The 25,793-nt window shown below is 44.2% G+C and overlaps 2 protein-coding genes across 6 annotated transcripts in view; one reads left to right on the forward strand and one right to left on the reverse strand.

The window, feature by feature from the left end:
- Nucleotides 1-1,731, forward strand: part of EML4 (EMAP like 4) — a gene marked incomplete at both ends in the record, with an annotated part of 130,067 nt that extends 128,336 nt beyond the window's left edge. The window contains 2 exons of the mRNA XM_082672741.1: nucleotides 212-342; nucleotides 1,258-1,731. Coding sequence (XP_082528867.1) covers nucleotides 212-342; nucleotides 1,258-1,731 — 605 coding nt within the window. The remainder of the gene's footprint in view (nucleotides 1-211; nucleotides 343-1,257) is intronic.
- A 22-nt stretch (nucleotides 1,732-1,753) lies between these two features.
- The window catches only part of COX7A2L (cytochrome c oxidase subunit 7A2 like), a 29,129-nt gene continuing 5,089 nt past the window's right edge, over nucleotides 1,754-25,793 (reverse strand). The window contains exons 2-10 of one of the 5 annotated variants that reach the window (XR_014297779.1): nucleotides 22,041-22,172; nucleotides 18,297-20,599; nucleotides 16,859-17,011; nucleotides 12,616-12,690; nucleotides 12,063-12,206; nucleotides 6,805-6,938; nucleotides 5,077-5,161; nucleotides 4,621-4,756; nucleotides 1,754-1,904 (exon numbers count right to left, since the gene is read on the reverse strand). Coding sequence is in view for 1 of the 5 variants with exons in the window: in XM_082671920.1 (XP_082528046.1) it covers nucleotides 20,459-20,599; nucleotides 22,041-22,172 (273 nt within the window). In the remaining 4 variants the exon portion in view is untranslated. Of the gene's footprint in view, nucleotides 1,905-4,620; nucleotides 4,757-5,076; nucleotides 5,162-6,804; nucleotides 6,939-12,043; nucleotides 12,207-12,615; nucleotides 12,691-16,858; nucleotides 17,012-18,218; nucleotides 20,600-22,040; nucleotides 22,173-25,793 lie in introns of those variants that run through there. The other 4 variants (XR_014297781.1, XR_014297782.1, XR_014297780.1 and 1 more) reach the window with 4 other exon arrangements.

A 25,793-nucleotide genomic window follows, 5' to 3' on the forward strand; every position in this document is an offset into this window, starting at 1 on the left:
TTCAGTTTATTATTAGATTTTGGATAAAATTTCATCATTTGAATGAAGTATTGAGCCACTAAGAAATCTTTAAGGGAAATTTAGCAGCTAAGAGTTTGAACACGGATGAAAATTAAGATTCTAAAATAAACACACGTAGCATGGCAGTTGTATTTTTCAGGCTAATTTTTCTACCCCCCCCCCCCGCCCCCACCATGTTTCCATATCAAAGGTGTCTGGCCAGAAGGATCTGATGGGACAGATATCAATGCACTGGTGCGATCCCACAATAGAAAGGTGATAGCTGTTGCTGATGACTTTTGCAAAGTCCACCTGTTTCAGTATCCCTGCTCCAAAGCAAAGGTAAAATCAACTTAATGAAAACTAGTGTTATAGGGCCTTTTGTTTGGGGATAATTTTTGTTTGGGAATATATTGTGTCAATGGTGGGAAAATATTCATAGGGTTACTAATTACTGTCTGTGATACTACAGTGCTTGTGGGGAGGGAATAGGGTCATCTGTAAGCATCCAAGCAGGCAGTGCTTGTCTTTTCCTTCCTCATTAAGGTAAAGGAGAAGACAGAGAAGCCACTTGATGATGTTTTATTCATTTTTGTTTATTGTCCTTTTTTTTTCATTTTGATACCTTGGTAGTTTTTTTGTTTTTTTTTTTTTTTTTGCGGTACGCGGGCCTTACTGTTGTGGCCTCTCCTGTTGCGGAGCACAGGCTCCGGACGCGCAGGCTCAGTGGCCATGGCTCATGGGCCCAGCCGCTCCGCGGCATGTGGGATCCCCCCAGACCGGGGCACGAACCCGTGTCCCCTGCATCGGCAGGCGGACTCTCAACCACTGCGCCACCAGGGAAGCCCGATACCTTGGTAGTTTTAAATTTCTTCTAAACATATTAAAATATTTTATTTTTGGTACATGATCAACATTATGACTCCCAAATCGTCTCTAATCTTTCCAACCTAGTAAATTCTCCCCTAGCCGTCTCAGTAGAATAGTCACTAAACTCTTAACACGTATGCAGAAGAGACATTTATTTTTTTTACAGTCTGAAAGTACAGCTGTCCAGTTACTTTGTTTCTCCCACATAAATAGGTATTAAAAAGAAAATTACTGCTAGCTTTATTCCTCAGAGTCAATGACTTGTGGTTTTGATCTGAATTACCTGTTTCACAAACTGAATGACCTCCCTAACCTAGTCACCTCCATTGCTGTAAGTAGGCATGTGAAGAATGAGTTTAATTTTCCTATCTGATTTATTTCATGTAGGCTCCCAGTCACAAGTACAGTGCCCACAGCAGCCATGTCACCAATGTCAGTTTTACTCATAATGACAGTCACCTGATTTCAACTGGTGGAAAAGACACGAGCATCATTCAGTGGAAACTTGTGGAAAAGTTATCTTTGCCTCAAAATGAGGTTGTAGCAGATACTGCGCTCACCAAAGCCCCCATCTCTTCCATTGAAAGTGTCATGCAGTCTGATGCTCCCACACCACCTCCTTCCCAGCCCTTAAATGAGACAGCTGAAGAAGAAAGCAGGATAAGCAGTTCTCCCACACTTCTGGAGAACAGCCTGGAACAGACTGTGGGGCCCAGCGAAGACCACAGTGAGGAGCAGAGTGAGGGGGGCAGCGAAGACCTCGGTGAGCCTGTTTATGAAGAGCCAGCCCATGAGATGAGTGATGAGCAGAGCGAAGGCGCTCTTCCCGGGGACCAGCAAGACCCTTCACCCCTGTCCTAACACCAGGACTTCCGCGTGACTCACTCTTTTCCTCCAGCTGCATGATGTGGTCTTGTGATAAAGTTTCAGATAACAGGCCAGGAAGTGATGGAGAATCACTATTGACGGAGATTTTGGTTTCCACGTAATCTGTTTTCAATAGTCTTATCTTCCGTCTCTTAAATGCAGTCGACCTAAAGGTTCGGTTTGATGTGTGTTGAAAATTAACCAAACTTAATAGTAGGAAAAGACTGAAACATTAATTGTGTCTCGGAAATTACTGTGTACGTGAGTGGTGTGATGTTAATACTGGAAACAAAAATAGCGGTTGTATAGATTTTAAATAAACCCCTCATTATCTGAGCAGGTTTTCTTCAGGAACAAGCAGAGGCATCACAAACACTGTTACTCATCTGCTGGCTCAGACTGTGCTACTTTTTTTTTCCTGATGCTGAAAATCAGAAAAACAAAAAACAAAAACCAAAAAAAACCTCCTCTTACTGAGATTCCCTCCCACCCCAAATGTCTAGTGGAAATTTTTTAGTTAAAAACTTCATTAGTGCCATGAGCAGTGGTGTTGCCTTCTTAAATAATAACACCCTTTTCTTACATAGCCAGCAGATGTCCAGATGTGCTTGTTAGTCTACCATGTAGGTGCTGCCTTTTCTAAGCCCCTTAATTTCCTGTGTGCAAATCTATTTTATCTTAGAACTAAGAAAGCAGTGGTTTGTTAAAGAGCTTTTAATGTATATTAAACCATTGATACTCCGAAATAATGGATTCCTCCAAGGATTCCTTTGCTGGCCTAAACATTTTCAAATGTGGCATTCAAGTGAATGAACAGAAGAAACCGCACGCCTATAAAATTACACTTGGCTAATCTTAGCTTAGCCTTCATCATAATTTGCTCCTTCAATAACAGAAATATTAATAAAGTTTAAATGATTGAATTGGTGCTTGAAATTCACTGGTTTAGGTGTAATTTTTATACAGATTATTGAGGGATAAAATACTCAACAAATGGCAAATTCTTTTTTATATAAGTGTGAATAATAGTCACAGGCATTTTTTATAAATTGCATACTAACAGACCTGCTATACACAGTGATCTTTCTCTGGTGGAGTTGCTGTAAGCCTTGCAGTTCTGATGTGGCTATCCTCTGCTGTTTGGGGGCAGTGCATGTGTTATTATGCATTGGATAGTTGTTTTTTTAAGTTTTGTCAGATGATTGTTTTTCTTAAGTATGTGTTTCCTATTTTCAAAATAATTACTGACAAATATGCATTTCCTATATATTTGTTTATACTTTGATTATAAAAAAAGACTTTTATTTTTTAACTTGCAATGTTTTGATATCTTTTTTTTTTGGTTAGATCATGTTTAGAAAATTTGGATGAGTTCAAAAGTCTTAAGTATGCAAGTGTTTACGTGACTGTGCCATTCCAAAGTGCATCAGAACTGTCATTCCCTTCTACTGTCTTCTCAGGAGTAATACAAATCAGGTATTTCATCATCATTTGGTAATACACAAACTTCAGTGAACTCCCAAGGACACTCACGACATTTGTATTCACATGCTGTATGTAAGGGTGTGGGTATGTGTGAAGGGGTGAGTGTAGACACTCACTCTGTGTATCTCTATATAAGAAGATATGCACCACACTGAAAATACTCAGTGTGTTATCTCTGTGTATAGATATATGTCCATGTATTTCTCTTTCCTTTTGTTTACAACTGTTCAAAAAAAAAAAAAACCTCAAAGTAGTTCTCTTCAGAAGAAGGGAGGTAGACTCCAAGCAACCCATCATTTTTCAGTATGTTTGTACATAATTATCAGAGAGCAGCAGTAGTATCAGGCATATATATTTGCCTATTAGCTATGGTGACTGAATCATCAGGTCAGCATGTGCTATATACCCTGCAAGAAAAATACTATGAGATGAACAAGTAATTCTAGGAGAAGAAAAAGCATTTCGTTAAGTACCCGGGGGATACCACTCTCCATGATAAGCAGGGAGTTTATTTGGGGACATCAGTCACCTTTGGGGTTGCTGTGTACCATGAAATTTATATTCGTGATATCTTGGGTGGTAGTTTCCAAAGACACTACTAATACGCAGAAAGCGTTCCAGCTCTACTGCTGGCGACTACTGTTTAACAGTCAACTAAATCTGTGATAATGGTTGGAAGTGGGTGGGATTATGAAATTGTAGATGTTTTTAGAAAAACTTGTGAATGAAAATGAATCCAAGTGTTTCATGTGAAGATGTTGAGCCATTTCTATCATGCATTCCTGTCTTATGGCAGAAGATTTTGAAGATTAAAAAATAAAATGTTTCATTTGTCTCTCCAAATGTGTCTTGAGTCTTTTTTCATTTATGCTGCTAGTTTCCGTGACTGTCCAATCATCAGAAGACGTGACAGTTCAGAAGGACACATTTATCAGTTGACCACTGCCACTGCTATGCATACAGCTATTCTGGAGTGACAGACTCCATCTCATAATGTTAGAGGAAATTACTTCTCATTTATGCTTCCATTTAATAGGGAATAGCTTTGTTTTAATTTATTTCATGTCTACACTCTCTCCAGTGTTTGTTAGGTAATCCTGGTGATCCTGGTTACCTGCCTGACCCGCCTCCACTGCCTGCCTCCCCGGTGTAGCCTGCCAGAAGCCCTTGCACTCAGCGTCCCGCTTTCGCCATCTCTCCCGTGTTGCTTAGTGACACATCCTCTGTACACTGCAACCATAAATTAGCTGCTACAAATTTTTCTTTATGAAGCATTAGACTAAGAGTATCCCATACATTCCCAGTTTTACAGTCATGGAAATGATGGGGTTTTCATCATCATCTTATTCATCCTTGTTAACTATGAATATATGTTCACAGCCACTCGCATATACTAACCTGTGAGATGCTGTCTTGGGGCAGGAATTCCTCTTTCAAGAATTCAGAGACAAAACAGCTGACAGACACCAGAACCAACCCACTAAACAATATGATTTTTCTTCTTAATAAAAAAGGAGATCCAAAAAAGGAACCTCTATGGGGAAATAATGATGAATTAGATCTTGGACATATTGAGGTGTTTGTTAGTGTAACTTCTATAAGGAACTAGGTTTCTAGCTTAAAGGTGGAACTACAATGAGAGTTTAGGACAAGGACATGTTTTTAGGACAAAGGAGACGGGGCTGAAGAGCATGTGTTCAGGACTTGGGTGGAGCGGAGCAGAGCTGTTGCTGGAGGAGTCCCCGTGTGGCCAGTGCACCCCCAGACACCCCAGCTCGCAATGACAAGGGGTGTGTTGCCCTGTGGGCAAGGGGCGGGCTGGAGAGGTTCAGGAACAGGCCTGCGTTCACTTACCCAGATAACTGCCACGCCAGGACTTCGTGTGTTGTAACTTGGAAAGCTGGAGCCTCTTCCACTTACACGAGGAGAACGACATTCTCTATAAATGGAGGAAGAAGGAAAAGATGTGGGTGAAGATTCAGAGATTTTTGGAAAGGAGACGGGGAAACAGCAGAGGACTATGTCATCTCAGTCCTCAGTTCAGGAGAGGGTGAGGGCACTGCCCACAGCAACGCTGCACGTCTGTCCCCATCACAGAAATAGGCCCTGCTGAAGAGCCGCCTTTGTCCAGGATGCCCAGGACTGGCATCTTCAAGGACCATAGTAAACGTCTCCTTTGTAAAGGGGCAATTCCTGCTCTCCTCAGGGACTCTGATAATATTACACCTTTTGTGCTAATCAGTTCATCTTTTCCAAAGGAAACCTGAATTTCGACTCCACCCTCATTAATAGACCCCTACAGTAACCTCTGATACAAAGTGGACAAAGAAACTAAAAGAGAAAGAATCCCAAAAGGAGAAAACAAAGTTTCATTGTCTCTAGAAACGTCAGTGTGTTTCATTTCTATATCCATGGGTGACATCCTCAGGAGACCATAGCTTACAGAACTGAACACGTTTGTGTTTTTTGTTTTAATTTTACCAATCCAAAAGTCTAGCAGAAAAACTTAAGGGTGCCACTTCTGTATCTCAAAGGACAAAAACATCAAGAAATGTGGAAAATAAGAAACTGAGTGCTCAATGATTACAATATGGCACACATCCACAGAACGAAATGCTACTCAGCCATAACAGCTAACACATAACGTAACACTGAAGTGCTTTCCACGTACTAACTCATTCAATTCTTCCAACAATCCTGAATTCGATTATCTCCATTTTACAGACGAGTAAACTTACAGATGAGAAGCCAGGTTACCCTAGTAGCAAGTGGCTGAGCCAAGATTTGAAGGCAGGTCCTCCTGCCCCCAGAGTTCCTGGGGCCAGCCCCGTGCTCTGCTGTGCAGCACTGCAGGAGATGCTCACTGCAGAACAGTTAATTTAGTGATTATTAGTAACAAAAAGAGAATGAAATGGGTTGAGCTTCTGGTAGGAAGGATTTGAGACCAGTATATGCAGAAACCACAGAAAGTGATTAGGCTTTGGAAAAAGCGTCTTTGGGCTCTGAACAGTCACAAAGTTGGAGGGACCCTTCCCTTGCACAAGTCCCCTCCTGTCATCCCTACAACTGGAGTGCGGGGCAGAGCTTCCAGGCATGCTGCGGCACCTGCTGCCAGTGACTCCCTGCCCTTCCTGCCTTTCTTGGCTCCTGTGTCCTCAGTCCCTGATGTTCAATTTAAACCTATTTGTGTGGAGAAGCTGCTCCCTTATTTTCCAACCTTTGAGCAATTTCCATTTCACCAAAAAAGCAGCATAGTAGCTTCTTCCTTCACCAGTCAAGTGCTTCTTCCCCTTAATCCTCCAGCCCAGGCTCAGCCAGAGGGCTTTGATCCTGCCTCTCCTCTCCCTCAGCAGTGTAAACACGCAGTCCTGAAAATAGATCTTCCTAGGGAGCCACCCAGGGACAGGCGTGAATATGCATAATTGCCAGTGTTGACTCAGTATCTCTGCGGGATTACGCAGATTTCAACCCCTGGCAGAGTTCATTTTTGCCGGATCTCACACTAAAGGAGCTGGAGACAAAGTGCTAAAAGGGCCTCAGGGAAGAAAAATAACTTTTTAATAAAAAGCAAAGCCCTCATACCTGGTCATCCCGTTTCATTCCTGATGTTCCACCAAGCCATAGTGCATCCTGGGAAGGGTCAAAGCGTACTCTGGAGCCCATCTCAGCACAGTGATGCCCATTCAGCCAACACTGGGTCGGGCTGACTTGGAAACCTGGTTGGAAGCAGGGAAACCAGAAGCTGGCATTCTCTTACCGCATCAGCCGCAGAACTCTCTCTCGGTTAACGCAACTGTGTAAGTCGGATGACCAGGAAGGGCAGGGCCTCTTCCTTCTACAGACTTCACTCACTCTACAGTAAAAACGTATTGTGCTGCCGACACCTTCAAAGTGGTAGCCAGTCTGAACCCGGCGAATTTGTATGAGACTAGGAGTCATTGTTTCATCGGGTACATGTGCAAACTGTACTGGGCTCGGCGTGGAATCCAGCAATGAAAAGATGCAGGCCCTACCCTCACGGAGCATGGATCCTGGAAAGCCAATCTGGAAAGTTTACCAACTACATTTCCATTTATAACATTCTTGAAACAGCAACATTAGAGAACAGACTAGTGGTTGCCAGGGGACAGGGACGGAGGGGAGGGGATGTCACTACAGAGGGGCAGCACGGGGGTTCCGATGATGAACAGGCTGCATCTTGGTTGTGGTGGTGATTACACGAATCTATAAGCAGGACTAAATCGCACAGAACTGCACACGCGCACACAGGAATGCAGGCAGAACTGGTGGATACTGATTAAGGTCTGTGGTCTGCATGGCTCTGTTGTACCAATGAACATTTCCTGGACATAAAACTACACATTATATAAGATGTCACCACTGAGGGAAGCTGAGGGAAGGGTTCACCAGTCTCTCTTTTTTTAAACTTCCTCTAAGTCTATAATTATTTCAAAATAAGTTTTTTTTAAATAATGATATAGAAACTCCCTTCTCTTTTATGCTTTTGAAAGGAATATGGAAACAAATATGGGCCTTAATACAACAAAAATTTTTAAATAAAATCTGTCCTTGTGCACTTGAGGTACTCCATCTATGATCAAATAAAACACTGCTGATGTGAAACGGCGCTCCCTGCAGCTTTCCCTGCCACTTCTCTGCCCCCACGGGGTCTGTGCGAGACTTCCTAGCTGAGTGTGGGCCTGGAGGAGCCCCAGGCAAGGGAGGGGCGCTGGTCAGAGGTGTGTCTGGGAACACAGAGGCTTTACCTGCTTGCCCCCCCAGAAGCAGCCAGTGCATTACCCCTGCAGCCAGAGGAGTCCTCCCCTTCGCTGGGCATTCTGCACCCCTTCTCGAGGCCTCCTCCTGGGTCCTCACTGGCTTCCCCTTCTGACTGCTTTGAGTGTCACTGATGCTCACTCCCTTTCTTGGAAATGCTCTCCTGAAGCCGCCCCACGGCCGCCTTGCCTCAGGTGCTTGGGCTAAATCACCTTCCCTTACTCAGAAGTAATAAGATGACAAGAAAAAGAAGAATTCCACTATATAGCAGGCCCTGGTGAAACTGCGGCAGAATTGAGATTAGGTGATCAGGCTTTCTCCTTTGAGAGCGATAGTCCCCTCTGGTTTCAATGGCAAAATCCATTTTCATGTGGCCTACTGTTTGCTGCCCATGAATATCTCAGCACCAGAATCATGAGCAGGAGTGCTTGCCAGGCTTTGACATTTCCATTTAAAAGATGAATTAATTCTGAGCTGAGCCAAGAGTCCCTTTTCTCTCGAAAGAATGTGTTAGCTTCAAGCCCTCAGGCCCCTGGAGCATTGGTGAGGTCTCTCTCATACCAGTCCCACTTGAAGGTGAGTCAGCCCTTCCGTGAGGGCAAGTCAGGTATCTGACATAAAAAACCTAAGGCTGCAATGAAAAGGGCATGTTTCACTGTGAGTTTAGGTAAGTTTAGGCCCCGTCTCCCTGGTCTCCGTCTGAAAGAGAGTAAGGGTTTGCCCACCGGGAGCATCTGATTCTCAGGGGAGAGACCTCCTGATGAGCTCGAGGGCTCTGCCCGCCCCTGCTCTGCGAGGGCCCTGCGTCCAAGGGGCTCGAGGGAAGCAGATGAGCTGTTCTTGCCTCGGGGCGCAGGGAAGGCTGTCCCCCTCCAGGTGACGGGTGACAGGCTGAGGCCTACATCACAATAAACAATGTTTGCACTGGAAGCCATGAGCAGGGCGACAGATTGTTAGGAAAGCCTGCAGATGGCTCTGTTAATAAAGCCGCCATTCACAGCCGCCCAGGCTGAAGTGGTTTCTATGGGAAACCCTCACACTGAAACAGAAGGAAGTTCTTTTAAATTATAGTAGATAATAACATTTTTTATTAAACGTTATCAAATTTCAACACCGGGATTTGCCTGGGAGGACACTCAGGAAACCAGAGGGGCCATCTGCACTGCTGGGAACTATGACCCAAGCACGGGAGATTTCTCAGGTATGCCCTCCCTGTCCTGATTCAATGTTAGGGTCTGTTCTATGCCACTCATTCCGCAGCGCTGGGGACACACTCTAGTGACCATGGGAGGACTGGGAGGGCAGCCTCCAGGTCACTCTATGGAGCTAGCCCAGGGCTTGATCTCTAGGCGTGTGAGCGACACTGGTCACATCCTCTTTCTTGAAAACCCTATCCTCTCCTGCCAGGCACCACCGGCTTCAGGTTTCTTTCTTTCTTCCCTCCATCCACCCTTCCTCCTTCCTTATTTCCCCTTCTTTCCTTCCTTCCATCTTCCTTCTGAAGAGCAGCAGAATATGCCAGCCCCAAATATGCCACTTTGGTATGTTGATTATTCTGAGCTGTAGGCACCTGAAAAACAGCCAATCCAGTGAGAGGCTTTCTCTGAGCTCCCCATCTGCCTAAAGACAGATGCTCCAAAAGGAACTCAATTGTCAAAGATCCCCTCCCTGGAGCTTCCCTGGTGGCACAGTGGTTGGGAGTCCGCCTGCCGATGCAGGGGACACGGGTTCGTGCCCAGGTCCGGGAAGATCCCACATGCTGCGGAGCGGCTGGGCCCGTGAGCCATGGCCGCTGAGCCTGCGCGTCCGGAGCCTGTGCTCTGCAACGGGAGGGGCCGCAACAGTGAGAGCCCCGCGTACCGCAAAAAAAAAAAAAAAAATCCCCTCCCAGGAGCTTCATCAACCAAGGGAGATTGACTCTCATCCCAGGAGAGGAGACTGGAGTCCACACCACACCCAGACACACTTGTCACAAACCATCACACCTCCCATCCACCATTCTAAGGGTCCTTCATCTTCCCTAAAAATCATGCACTCTCCCCTAGGAGGCCTCCCTCCCTCCCTTTTCCCTACTAAGATGGTATTTAAGCCTGAATTTTAAGCCCGCTTGGGGAGTTGCTCATTTTTCCCTGAGTACCTCCCATGTACACATGAGGTATATGTGTTCGTAAACTTCTGTCTGTCTCTTGTTTATCTGTCTTTTACTACAGGGGTCTCAGCCAAGAACTCACAGGGTGGAAGGAAAATTACTTTTCCTCCCCTACACTTCCATCTTCCTTCCCTTCTTTCTTAAGCTTTTAAAGATTTTTTTTTTTTTAGGTATAAATTACAGTAAAGTGCAGACATCTCAGGGTATCTGCCTATCTGCCTACACGTGTACACACCCACCCAGATGAAGAGCTGGCACGTTCCCGGCACAGAAGCCTGCCCTGTGATACCCTCCTGTCAGTACTCCCTCTCTGTTCTGACCTCTATCACCATAGATTGGCTCTGCCCAGCTTTGACTTCTATCTAAATGCAATCACAGGGTATGCTCTCTTTTGTGTCCAGCTTCTTTCACTCAACATGATGTCTGTGTTCCTTATGTTCTTAGACCCTAGGAGCCATCACAAGCTCTTGTCCTCTCCACCTGCTCCTGAAATACTGGTATTTCCCCCATTCTATTTCCTCACATTCATACACTTCCTAACAATGTAGCAGACCCCAGGCTTCCACTGCCCCTGCGTCCTGCCACCTCTCAAGTTCCTACCTCCAGTCCAGACCCCTGCGCTTATCTCCAGACACAACTGCTGACTGGAATTCCTTGCCTAGAGGGCTCACAGGCAATCCACTGTTTTCCATACGTGCCCTGCCCTGTTGACCCTCCAGTCCTGCACCTCCACTCACCCAGGAGCCAGGCTGAGTCATCCCGGGAGCACCCAGAAGCCTGCCTCACCCTAACCTCCGATGTCCAACTAAGCGTCAGGCTGTGTTCACTCTGCCTTCTTAACATCCCTGGGCTTCACGCCTCTCTCTCCATGCCCGCTGCCACTGGTCCCCAGGCTCTCATCATCTCTCAAATGAACTGTTATAACTCTTAACTAGCCCAAGGCTGCGAGTCTTTTTCCCCTCCAATCTGTCCTCCATATTGGCACCATGGATTCAAAAGAACCAAAAGAACACTGGATTCTGTGGCCATCCCAACACATACCCTTCTTGTTTACCGACTAGAGTCCAAGCCCGCTCTGGCCCTGCCCCTGGCCTGAGCCTGCCTCTCCCCCACCTCCTCTCACACATCAGCAAGTACCTTTCCCTCAGGCCAAATGCCCTTCCCCACTGTATTTAGCAAGGAACTCCTGACGCATCACTATGCAATTTCCACAGTGTCCCCTCTGAGGGTGTCCCTGCCACTCCTTGGCCTTCCTGGACCCTGGCCCTGCCTCTGGACAGTTCTGTTGCACTTTGGTTGTGCCCATCATTCTCTGACCTCGGGGACCAAGGACGGCATCACCTCTCTCTGGTCTCTACTGCCCAACACAGAATCTGGCATGCAGCAATTACGGAATGAATGGTACATGCTGTTAAAGCTTCCTGACGGTGAAGACGGGGCAAGTCCCCAGTCTGCTAGGGAGATGGGGTGCCAATCCTCAGGTAACCCCAGATCTGCTCACGGAAGAGCCCTGTGAGAAAAGACAACAGGGCACCTGATGGCCCATGAGGGAAGGCCAGAAAACTCATCAGGAGTCAGAGACAGCCCAGGGAGCTGGGGCACCAGGAAAGAGAAGAGCCAACTTGACTTCAAGCCCCAGCTCAGACATGGCCAGGTCGCCTGGCACCACTAGGAAACCGCAGACCCGAGGCGCTCCTGGGTCTGAAGCCTGAGGCATGACCATCTTCCCAAGTGGAGTCAGGCTGCCCCTTCTGTTTTTAGCAGCATCTGGTCCAGATCCCAGACCACTATGAGCTTCTTCTAGGCCCAGAGCACAGCACAAGCTCAGCAAAGACCGGCAAGCAACCCCCGCACATTCCCATTCCCAAGACACACAAATAAGGGTACAGTCAGCACCTCTGACCTCTCTCCGGACCTGAAGCTGAAGAAAGCAGATCTCCTCTCCCTGCCTCCTGAGTTCTGGGGGCCTGGAGTGAGTGATCCATCTTGAGAAATCCTGGGTTGGCTTAGAGACTCTTGTTCATAACACCTCACATCCACAATCATGCAGGAAAATATGCTGCATGACAAGGTACAGGTAAGTCCTAGAGCAGAGACACAGACCTTCTATCTCACCGTCTCCCTCCCCGCTGCTGCAGTCACGAGCCCAGAGCCCGAGTGTGCTGACTCCTTCAGGACACTGAGGCTGCAGACAGGCCCGGATGAACTGACCCATCACTCAGCAGGAACAAAGCCACCCATACCCAAAGCACAGAGGCCCAGGGGGAGTTAGGTCACAGTATGGCAGGACACCCTCTCCCAACCCACAAGGCCCTCCTGGGAAGACCTTCCCTGGGGCCTGCCCCTGCCCAAGTTGGCCTGAACTGGGCAGGCGACCTTAACTAGTCCTTCATTTTATCTCCCGTGGCCGCAGGACATGTTTTTGCAAATTACACACCTCAGTCCAAGCACCCGCAGTGATTACTTACCCCAGCCGTCCTCTGCAGCTGCAGCCTACTTCCCCTGGTGCAATTCCTTCTGATGCTCAGTGAACAGGACCCCGACTAAGGGAGGGATGGGCAGACACATAAAGTTATGAACCGATTTTCCAAATGACCGTTTCTTCAAGGACATAATTCCAGAGAAGAAAAGGGAACAGACACCAAGTATAAACAAAGGCTCTTCTGTGTGACTCTACTTTAATTAGAATGACAACTAACTGAAAGCAATTTAATGTTGGTTCACAAAAGGTTAATGGAATTCATGTTTTGTAGATGCCGAATGCAATAGAGACTTAGCCAGAAACACAAATCTAACCTTTATTCTCTTTTAATTATTCGGTCAGAATAATTTCCTGGGAGCAGGTTTAGTCTCTGGATGGCTTTAATTAAACACAACTGAACTCTGAAGTTGACATCAACTCATCCAGCTGCAGCTCAATTTTCAAATTAATCTGCTATCTCACAAGGTTTTGTGGCCTAAGCAGGGGAGGTGTCGGGGAGTGGAAGATGGGCTTGGAGCCTGACAGGTATTAACCAATTCTAGAGCATCTTACATCCTTCTTCCCCCACCCTCTCCAGTGGCAAGGCACTTCTGTAACTCCTGCTAGGACTTCCCTGAGGGGAGGGGCCCAGGCTGAGCTGAGCAACCAGGCTGCCTCCTTCCTTGGACGTCTCCCAAAGTCCTGGGCTCAGGCTCTAATCTCTCAACACCTTCAGCATAAGCCCGGTACAGCCACAGCCTGAAGCGGACCCTGGGGCCAGCAGGCCCGGTGCAGGCACCTCCTCTCTACCCTTGCCTACCTGCCCCCCACCGCCTGTCTGTCCCTCTGGCTCAGAGTGCGCAAACGTGTGAAAAGCCAGGGCGTGGCCTTCCTGCCTGGCGAGGTGCCCTCAGGAAACACCCTTATTTCCGAGAAGACTTCCCTTACAGCACTCCTCCCCACCACCGCCCCCACCACCACCACCCGGCCCCAGTACCAGCCTCTTCTTTTCTGCCTTTGAAAACCCAGGTCCCTAATTTTGTCAGTTACAGTTTATAGCCATATCGAGGCCCTTTCGCAGTGAGCTTCTTCTGCTTCTTTCTAAAACTTTCCCTGCCAACTGGGAGGCAACCCCACCACTTCTTACAGCCTAGGGCACTTCAGCCGACTCCCATCATAATGCTATTTGGAGTAGGCAAGGATTCCAATCTGGCTAGTACACGCTGGACAGTCTGAAAGACCTATGCTTGGGCCCTGAGGTACAACCATGTGACCATGACAAAGCTCAGTGTCAATGGACAAGGTCCGGCCATGATGTCCTAGGAGGGCTGTGACAGAACTCAAGAAAAAAAAAGAAGTATCTAAAGAATGATATTCCAGCCACCCCGCTTGCCCTGTTTCCATTAGTTTGCAGCAGCTTCCTTAGAAAAGAGCTCTAACAGACTCTGGACCCTGAGCAAACAGCATCTCATCTCAATCTGGCCATCCCAACCCATCCTGCAGCAGCACAGCACCCCCACGCCACACAAAGGTCAGGATTCTTGATTCGAGCTTATGCAAGTGCAAATGACCCATCCCCTCTAATCTTCCGCCAGGAGGTGGCTGGGCCACCCCAGTTGCTCTGTTCATGTAATGAGAGCCAGGGTCAGCTGATGCTCCCAACTATGGGGCCGACCCACGAAGCCAAGGTGCAACATGGGTCCCGGAACAGAAGCCACAGCCAGGCTTCCTCTACCTGCACCCAGCCAGGGGGGGCAACCTGTCCTCAAGCAACCAAACCCCACCAGTCTTATGGAGCTCCCAAATCAGGACAGGTGAAGGATAACAGAATTCCTTCATAACAGAGTTTCTTGACCATATGGTTTACCAACCATAAGCGATTGAGAGACAACCTGAAAAGGACCTAAAAAAAATTCTTATAACAGTTTCCTTAAATATAATCACAGTGTTTGCTTACAAAGGCAAAGTATCTGATTCATCTTGGGGTCCCAGGCTTTGGCACGCTAATTAAATATCTGGAAGAAGATTAGTGGAACTCCTTAATGACTGACTGTGGGTCAGAGGCAGCCCTGGATGACCAAGGTTGACAGCCACTGAATCTGACAAGAGGAGCACTAAGGACAGGGTCCCACTTCTCAACCCCGACGCGGGCAGTGTTTGGTGCTAAATTAAAGAGTGCTCCAATCCAGGATACGTGCAGTCAAAATGTCAAATAAATGTATTAAATCACTGGAACCAGACAGTATCAGAATTTCTAAGCAGTCAATCATTATTGTCCCTGGTATAACCTCTAGCTACTGAGTATCAACAGGCCAGAAAGTGAAAGGTTTGCACAGCTTCCAGCCATAAGAAAAGCCCGATAGAAGACTTGGGCATTAGGAACCTCAACGTCAGACAAGCCTGAGAAGCCAGCCCAGGGCCACACACATAACGGAGAGGAAAAGTATATAAACCAAAGAAAGCCAGCCAGTGCTGTAACAGTCAATCCCACCCTCACCAGGCCACTGACAGCTTCACACTGGAGTCACAGGATATGAGAGGCCAGGAAGGAGAGGGAAAGCTTGTTGGACCCAGAAAGGGACTCTGGCTGAGAGAGAAAACAGAGAAGGGGTAAACGGGCACTTCTTTGAAAGGAAAAGTATAAAGCTGCCATTTCAACCTTTCTTGCTCTTGTTTACCCTAAAAGGATTTTGAAAATCTATGTATTCCCCTTTGTATTACGTAAGCTTAACATCTAAAGTTTTTCATTATAATTTTAAATAGTTGCAAAGACAGTTTCTGGTGTATTGTAAATAATGGCGTAAACTATTAAGTCAGTCTTATAAATGTATCCAGTGGACTGTAAATACCATCACAATTAGACACCTACCTTCATCTAGTTAAAAATACAAATGTCTATTTAAGTCAGAAATTTCTTCTTGAACTGGTAGCTCCATTACTCTCCTCCATCTAGAATTTTACCCCCCACATTTTACCCTAATGTAACACATTTTTAGGCTTGAAAGTCTCTTATTGACCATACTTATAATTCCCTGTAACATATCAAATATTCTGTGACCTCATAAGCTCTAAGTGTTCAAAAATATTTTACTCTGGATTGCATGATTATGACTGCTATTAGCACATATTCTGAAACAACAGAATATAAATACTGATCATTATTAAATGAGCAAAATTTCACTAGAAATGCATCCTGATAGAGTAAGAAGGTTCATGTTTCCAGGGATGAATCTTGCTTACTGTTAAGACAGTTTCAGCACCAATTCCATTCCTGTTTTTCATTTTTATAGATATTAAGCCCTGAGACACCTTGTTCTCATAAATAAATAGATGGCAATGGAAGTTCTGTAATAGCAACATCTCTGAATTCCTTGAACTCCCGAGTTATACACCAAAGTCATGCAGTGATCTGTTATCAAAATTATTTTTAATGATCAACTGACAACTCAATTGGTTCCTCCAATTTTGTTAAAAGTAGACTCAGAAAACTTGTAACTTATAAAAGGATTATTCCCTAGTCTTTAGACTCATATTCTCAACATTTATATTTAGAATTATCCCCATGGCACCCCAGAGAGCAGGGCAACACACTATGGTCCTGACTAGAATGGGTGAGGGTTTGCTTTCCTTTTGCAGAATGGAAAAGGTGATAAGAGACCCCTTATGCTAGGCGTGTTCTCAGACAGCTCAACTTTAGAAATATAACAGAAGTTGAGGACCTAAAAATTGATTCCCTTAAAATTATCCTTGCCTGGGTACTCCATGGAGTTTTCCTACCCCCAGAGCTACATGAGTTCAGACCACTGTTGTGAAGACTAACCACATGGTCTGGAAGAGGTGAAGAGAGTAACTGTCCCTCTGTTGACAGCATCTCATCGAGACAGCACTGACAAGGAGGATGGCCCCCCTCTAAGTAAACAATCCAACCTGGCAAGGGTTCAAAGTACCATGCTTAGAAGGAATAATCCTAACTGAGAACACGGTGAAAGGCTCGGAGCCTTCAGTTAAGACCCAAGAAGAGGACACCCTGAGCTCCTTCACTGCATCTCCCCATAGGCTGGCACCAAACAGTTGACTGGCCCAGTGGGAGACACCGGACCCACAAGGGGCCAATGATATTCTCTCTCCTGGAATTTGGAGCTAGACAACCATTTCCTACCATGTGCAACAAGAAATAGAGATAAAGCTGGTCCACAGAAACAAGAGTTAAACAGCTGCACAGCCAAGAGAATAACAGAAAGGACAACCACCTTGGTCCCAAAGGTAGGCCTTGTGGCCCAGCTCCACTCAGATTCTAGAAAATCCCCCTTTCTGCATTGGCTGGTTTTAATGAATTTCTGAGACTTGCAATCAGAAGACGTTTGGCTCAGACGAGTCAGTAGAGTGCTTCTGAGGAATTCGGCCTGATGGACCAATAACATTTACAGCATTATCAAAAAGTACCTGGAAACAAGGAGGCCAAGTACATGATTAGATAGTTCACAAAAAAGGAAATATATTTTACCTTTAAAAATAAAAAGATTTTTAAATTTTTAAATATATATTTTAAATTAAAGAAAGATATTCAACATCACTAATTACAGTGGAAAGACAATTTAAACCAAAGACATTTTATCATTACCAGATTGGCAAAGATGAAAAAGTTTGACAATGCATTTGGCTGACAAAGGTGAGGAGGAACAGGCACCCTCATCATGGCTAAATAGGATTGTACATCCACACCATCTCTCACAGTGAGGAATAGCTATCAAAGTTAGAGATACACATTCTCTCTGCCTTAAAAGCCTCACTTCTAGGGCTTCCCTGGTGGCGCAGTGGCTGAGAGTCCACCTGCCAATGCAGGGGACACGGGTTCGTGCCCCGGCCCGGGAGGATCCCACATGCCGCAGAGCGGCTGGGCCTGTGAGCCATGGCCGCTGGGCCTGCGCGTCCGGAGCCTGTGCTCCACGATGGGAGAGGTCACATCAGTGAGAGGCCCGCGTACCGCAAAAAAAAAAAAAAAAAAAAAAAAAAAAAGGTCTCACTTCTAGAAATTATTCTACAAATACATTCAGCAATATGTAAAATGACATGTAAAGAAGATATGTTTAAGGCAGTGTTTGTAAAAGCAAAAAATTTAAGACTAAATAACCATCAAAAGGAGACTAGTTAGGGGCTTCCCTGGTGGTGCAGTGGTTAAGAATCCGCCTGCCAATGCAGGGGGCACGGGTTCGAGCCCTGGTCCGGGAAGATCCCACATGCCGTGGAGCAACTAAGGCTGTGGGCTACAACTACTGAGCCTGCGCTCTAGAGCCCGCAAGCCACAACTACTGAGCCCATGTGCCACAACCACTGAAGCCCGCTCACCTAGAGCCCATGCTCCACAACAAGAGAAGCCACAGCAATGAGAAGCCGGTGTACCACAACGAAGAGTAGCCCTTGCTCGCCGCAACTAGAGAAAGCCTGCGCACAGCAACGAAGACCCAACGCAGCCAAAAATTTAAAAAAATAAATAAATAAATAAATTTTAAAAAAATTTTTTAAAAGGAGACTAGTTAAACTATGGGGTATTCATAAAATGGAATACAATGCAGAAAAATGAGATAGAGAACAATCTCCAAACTATGAGTAGTAGGAATGTACAGTATCAGTTAGGCAAAAATAAAAGACAGAGAAGGAAAATGCATCTATATATATGACAGAACATACCTGAAAGTGAACAGAAGAAACTGGGGTAGAGAAAATACAAGGTAAACGTGGACAGCATTCTGTGTGTCAGAAAGTAAGAAACTGCTCAAAGACTGTCAGTGGGACACAGAAGCCAAATTTGGGCCAAATTTGAGAATCAGCATGAACAATGGCATGGGTGGTTATTACCCTGAATGAGAAAATTACACTAAAACCTCTTAAAACGGGAGTACTCCTCTTCACTGAGATACATCAACAATAATAATTAGAAAATCACTTTTTTACAACCACCTTAGTAATAAATGATTCCATCAGGAATCACCAAGGAACACTAACACTGGGTACAAAACCACTGAGGACATGATATTCCCAGTCTCAAATATCACCCTACAGACTACTTATTAATTACAAAGGGGAAAGGGTATCTTTACAAGGCAGACAACATCTTAATTAAGTTAACCAACTTCAACTCTCCAATAATGGGACGAACTGGTACCAAGTGCCACCTGATACAATAAGAACACCACACCATATACAGAGAATTCCTGACTAAACTGCTCAACCTGAATCCAATCATGAGACAGTAAGACAAATCCAAATCAAAGGATGTTCTACAAAACACTACCCTGAATTTTTCAAATAGGTCAATGTCATGGAGGACAGTGGGGACTCTTCTTGATAAAAGGAGACTAAAGGGACATGATAACTAAACGTCCTTATTTTTAGGAGATACTGGCTAAAGTATTTATGGCTGAATTACAATTCCATAGCTTAATCTTAAATGATTCAGCAAAAACCAAATGTGTGTGTGTGTGTGTATTATGTACATATATTATGTGTGCCTGTGTTTGAGAGAGCAAGAAAAAGCAAAGTGGACAATATATTGATAACTGGTGATCTAAGTGAAGAACATACAGGGATATATTGTTCTATTCTTACAATCTTTCTGTATTCTGAAGTTTCTCAAAATAAAAACTTGGGGGAAATACCAAGGAAGTTTAGACTTGTACAGACAAATAAGGGTTTCCTAGCCTGTGAGAATGATACTGACTTTTCACACGCCGTATTTTATCTTCAGTAAGAGGTTACTGTTCTTTGCTATGGCAAAATACAGACCACCACTTTATATAATAAAATTCCACCTTTTTCCAGCATTAATACAGGGTATGTGAAGTCTACCAATTGTGACAACACAGGAAATTACTGTCTAAATGAACTGTGTGCTACACGCACATTTCACTAAGGGGTAAGGCAGTTTCTTATAAGGAACCATATGGTAATCACGAATATGCCATTCGCCTCCTATTACTTGACTTTGAGGAACCGTTTTGTAAAGATTATCTAGTGTCTAATTAAAAAGAAAGAAATTAGACTCGGGTTTAAGATGCCTCTGGTACGTTCTGAAATTATTTTGAAAGCTTATTTAAAAGGACTTCCAACTTGAGATTTTTTCATTCATGTATTTATTCCACAATTAAAATAAATCATAATTTAAAGCCATAACATTTTTAAAAGGTAAAGGAGAATTTGTGTCACAGCTGTATTAATAAAACAGACATTGGTCTAAAGTGCAACACTAAACAGGTGTTCTCTGTTCCCATGGTGGAATAAATACATAGCAATTACACATAAAATTTCACTAAAGATCTGAGATGACGCAAATAACCCTTTGAAACAAACTGCCCAATGAACAGAGGCAGACTGCAAATAATCTCTATTAACATTTTACTGCAGGATGGAAAAATCCCCAACGTGACTACTAACTCAAAATCTCTCATCTCATGTGCCTGGCCTTAGCTTGTTTTCCTTCCTCAGTCACATCCAAATCCAAAAAGGCTTCTCCATCCCAAGCTCAAAACTCCACCAAAAGTCCCCAAGGACCTCAGCACAGACTGCCATAATGAGACTGTGTGTAACCTTCATTCAGAACCTCCAGGGAAATCAGAAGCCCAAATGCAGAGAGCAGCAGCATTTCTTTAAACAATAGTTTTAACTGTCGAATGAGCTCTGCCAGGCCATGTGCATTTCATAACAAACCAAAATACTGTCTTAATTTGTTTTTCTTGAAGAATGTTAAGTAGGCCATTCAAGTTAAAAAAAAAAAATTTTTTTTACAGAAATAATGAAAAATGAAAATTCAAAGGATTTATGCTAAAAAGCAAACCAGTCCTCTGCAGCCTAACTCATTTGTTTCTGGGCTGTGATGCCATGTAGAGGGCGATCAGGCAGTAGATGGTCCCTCCCACAGTCAGCGCCATGGTTGTCCGGTAAAGCATTTGGTCAGGCAAGCCTCGTTTCAGGTGGATGGGCACACCGTCGGATTTCTTGAAAGAAAGAATTATCAAGGATATGGCTGATAAGAAAAAGATTCTACAATTTAGGCTAATATAGAACAAATGCCTCTACTTTATAACTAATCCATCAACCCACTGCAGTGGAAAAAGCCCAAATCGACTAGAATGCTAACTGAAACACTGGTGTATTTCTTACTAATGTAGCTAAAGTTTGTAAGTCCAAAGTCATTCTCCAAAATGCAGCCTCAGGAACATGTGCGCAACAAATCCACATTTCTAAGGAATTTATCATATATTGCTTAATTACAAAAGGAGCACTGGTGAATTTTTTTTAAAGGCAAAGGTAATCAGCAGCTAATCAAAGACCTGTAGGCATAAGAAATGCTCTACATTTAGTCTGACTTCTGATCATTAGTGGACTAAGTCTAAGCACACCAGGTCAGTTAACAGGTTCATGTCCATTTTGTACTCAACTACCTTCTTTCTATTAAGCTGCTAAACCCCTATTTAATAATGAGACTCCATAAAATGTTTAATCCATGATTTTGCACAGTCTCCAAAATCCCTCCCCACGGCAACTCAAGACCCCAAATGCCCACTCAAGTCTGAGTTATCAGATTAAAAGAGATTAAACTGGGCTTCCCTGGTGGCACAGTGGTTGAGAGTCCGCCTGCCGATGCAGGGGACACGGGTTCGTGCCCCGGTCCGGGAAGATCCCACATGCTGTGGAGCGGCTAGGCCCGTGAGCCATGGCCGCTGAGCCTGTGCTCCGCAACAGGAGAGGCCACACCAGTGAAAGGCCCGCGTACCGCAAAAAAAAAAAGAGATTAAACTGATCAAAAGTCCCCAAGGTGGTCCTAAATCTGGACATATTTTTGAGGAGGGGGAAGCTACCTTCCAGCAACAGCAGTAACAGCTATTGCCACTCCCACGATACCTGAGATATAGTTGAGTCACTGACCTCTCAATTATCTGTAGGTAGATTAACATTAATCATATTTTTAAGTCCAATCCTAGCTTCTCTGCTAATCAGCAAACCCAAGAGAGCCTCCCCCACTTCTAGGAACAGTTCAGTGAATTTTAATATCAAGCAAGCAAAAATCAACTAGAAGAAAACTTATTGCCAAAAGTCACTGCATGTGTCACAAAGCCTAATATATACTGGATTATTCACAGTATTATTATATATATGCTATTGCTTCCTCCATCCAATGGATGATCAACAGCTACATATGCAATTTAAAAATCTGCATAACCTTAAATACTGATGAGGAAATTAATCACCCTCTCCTCTTTTATCAGTTTCTACCTACATGAAGTTCTACCAGTTTATGGCTTAAACTAAAATCAAGAAACTTCTATTTAAGAAAAAACAGGGAAGTGAGTAGCAAACTAGATTAAGACTCCATTTTGTAGGGTTTTTTAGGTCTATTTACTTCACAGCCTTCACTGTTCTAGTGTCTTCTCTCACCTGGAAAAACTTCTGCAGCTCTGGAACTTTATTTTTCCCAGCATAATCATATGCAGTAGAATTGGAACTCAGTTTAGTTGGTGTGGCAAATATGATAGGCGGTGCTTCTGTGGAAACCACAGGCCTTAATCCCTGCAGGAAAAAAGGAAAAGGTCAAGTTGAAAGTATGCCTGGGCATGTGAACAAGCCTTTCCAGGAGAAGGCTGTCCAGAAGAGTGGAGTCAGTGATTCCACCACACAAGAGAGAAGGAAAGTCCCCGACTCTGCATTACAAAGCATTTAGGTTTAAAGTCCCTAAAACACCCTAGCGCCCATTTCCAGAGCAAACACAGTCAAGAACTCTCTTGCTGGTTAAGGTGGGGGAGGCAGACGGGGGAGAAGCAAACCACAACAGAGGCCCAATCTAAGCTTCCAGATAAACCCACTGTGTCTATCTTCTCATCAAACCAATAAAACATTTATCATCTATATGAACTTTGGGTTAAATTTCAAAAGAAACCTGGCTGCCCCTTTTCTCCTCTGGGTGAGTAGGTGTACCAACATGGAACCTCAAAGTGGACTTCAGAAACTTTCCAGACACACAGTAAAGAAATATCTCAATCTGGAAGAGCCTGTAATGGGAAGAGAGCTGTCTTTCAGGACCAGAAAACAAAACAAAACAATTACAGCAGAGCAACTGAACTTTCTGGCATTAATAAATCTGTAAGTTAAAAAATATATACTGTAAAAATAAAAAAGGAAAACTCAGTGTTCTCATTGTGACGTGTGTACGACAATACACATGTACTACATACACAGAGTGTCTACCACTGAAAGGACTGCGTGAAGTAGCATGTGCCTAAAGCAGTGTCTGGGACACAGCAGGCATTCAATAAACATAAGCTGAATGAGATTTGGGGGCTCAGCAGCTGCCTCAGCCACATGTGACAGAGAAAGGAAGGACAAACACACAGTCTTAAAAAGAATCTAAGGGGGGAGAAAAATGAAGTGCTGATACATGCTACAATATGGATAAACCTTAAAAACAGTACGCTGGGCTTCCCTGGTGGCACAGTGGCTGAGAGTCCGCCTGCCGATGCAGGGGACACGGGTTTGTGCCCCGGTCTGGGAAGATCCCACATGCCGCGGAGCGGCTGGGCCCGTGAGCCATGGCTGCTGAGCCCGTGAGCTATGGCCGCTAAGCCTGCGCGTCCGGAGCCTGTGCTCCGCAACGGGAGAGGCCACAACAGTGAGAGGCCCGCGCACCACAAAAAAAAAAAAAAAAAACAGTACGCTGAGTAGAAGCAGTCAGTCACAAAAGACCACAAATATATGAAAGTCCAGAATAGGGATATTTACAGAGACAGAAAGTAAATTAGTGGCTGCTAAGGGACAGGGGAGGAGGGGCGGGGGGTGTTAAGGAAGAGGAAGGTGATAGCTGAAAGGTACAGCTTTCTTTCTGAGGTGATAAAAATGCTCTAAAATTAATATGGTAATGGTTGCACATTGTCTGTGAATACACTAAAAACCATTTAATCATATATTTTAAATGAGTAAATGTATGGTATGTGAATTACATCTCAACAAAGCTGTTTAAAAAAAAAAAAAAAGAACCTAAAGGGAACTCTGGGCTTCTATCTGATGGAGTAAACCTACAGTGGCAGATAGATAAATGATTCTCCAAAATAACCTACAGATCACACTAAGGAACTCAGAGTTACAAATCAATAAAATCCATCCTTTTATATTAAATTCTAACTCAGAAAAATAAAATCTTAAAGTTAGCAAACAAAGCTCAGCCTCTTCTATTTTTACAGATGAAAAAGGAAATCCTTTGCTCAAATTAATAAGAGTTGTCAGATTATACTTGATCTCTTCAAAAAAATCTAACTTTACCTATAATTGACAAGAGACCTATTCTAAAGATCACATATTGAAAACCTCAATGTTACTCCCACCAGGCAGGCACTGGGATCAACAGAGCAACAAAAAGGCATTGAAGTAATTTTGGCTTCTATTTCTTCTAACACAGTCCCATAAATGGGAAAGAATCACGGCCTTTTTTTCTGTTCTTTCACTCATTCAACATATTTTACTGAGTAATTACTCTATACTGAAAATATATAGGACACATTCAATCTCTGCCATTATGGATATCAGTGTTATGGAATAATAGCAGCTAATATCTACCAAGCTCTTGTTATGTGCCCAGCATCATGTTAAGCATTTCATACGCATCATTACAGCAATCCTAGGGAGATGTTACCTTTCCCTTTTTACAGAGGAGAAAACTGGATCAGAGAGGGTGACTTGCCTGAGACTCCATAACAAAAAGAGGCAAGTGTGGGAACTCAAGCCTCTCTCAAGTCCAGAACCCTGGCATTTAAGTACCTACCTGCCCCTGCTACCTCTCGTCAACTACTGCTCAAAAACAACAATCCATTTGAAGAGAAAGTCTGCTTAGTAAGCTGTTAGTCTACATTTGGAATATAACAGAGACTTAGGAGTCAGAGACAGAACCGGGGCTCCAACTACTGAGATAACAAGGCTATAAGAAAGTTCTCTCTTTAAACTGGAGAATTTTAGACACTCCCTCATCATTCTGTGAGCTCTTTGTATTTTCTCCTTATGATCATTTTCCCTTGAATGCAAAAATTTTAAAACCCTTCCTACCAAGCAACTCCAAAACTGGTTTGAAATTAAATTCATGTTTTGACAGGACTAATGTGAGAGCATTTTTAGATGGGATTATACCTAGCTGCCTTGTATTCGTTTACCTGTTAAGTGATTCAAAACTATAGCAAAGTTTTCGAACAAGATCATCTCAAAACAGGAGTTATCAACCATCTTAACAGCTTAAAATAATTCCATATTTCCATTTATAATACTGTAAAAGTTCAGAATATCAAATTTTAAAGTTACCTATAATCCCATTATCTTATCCCATCAGTTATTATGAATTGTATATTCTCCTCCAATCTTTTCATAGGCATATATATAGATATATATATATTTTTTTTTGCGGTACGCGGGCCTCTCACTGTTGTGGCCTCTCCCGTTGCGGAGCACAGGCTCCGGACGCGCAGGCTCAGCGGCCATGGCTCACGGACCCAGTCACTCCGCGGCATGTGGGATCTTCCCGGACCGGGGCACGAACCGGCGTCCCCTGCATCGGCAGGCGGACTCTCAACCACTGCACCACCAGGGAAGCCCCATAGGCATATTTTAATCTTTATAGTCACAGTGCAAAACCCCACATTCTACTTTTTTCACTTATAATAAACATTTTTTTTCAGGTTCCTAAACAATCTTCATAACGAAATCTACTCTTCACATCAACCCCATAAATTATTACCAGCCCATGTTACAGATGATTAAAACAAAGCTCAGAAATGTCCTAAGTGTGCTCGCTTCGGCAGCACATATACTAAAACTGGAACGATACAGAGAAGATTAGCATGGCCCCTGAGCAAGGATGACACACAAATTCGTGAAGCGTTCCATATTTTTAAACAACTACGCATGCTAACACATATATATGGAATCTAAAAAAAAAAAAATGGTTCTGATGAACCTAGGGGCAGGACAGGAATAAAGATGCAGACACAGAGAATGGACTTGAGGACACGGGGAGGGGGAAGGATAAGCTGGGACGAAGTAAGAGAGTAGCACTGATATATGTACACTACCAAATGTAAAACAGATAGCTAGTGGGAAGCAGCTGCATCACACAGGGAGATCAGCTCAGTGCTGTGTGACCACCTAGAGGGGTGG

The sequence above is a fragment of the Grampus griseus genome (assembly GCF_964374135.1).
Source record: "Grampus griseus genome assembly, chromosome: 15".
In the NCBI taxonomy this organism is placed as follows: domain Eukaryota; kingdom Metazoa; phylum Chordata; class Mammalia; order Artiodactyla; family Delphinidae; genus Grampus; species Grampus griseus.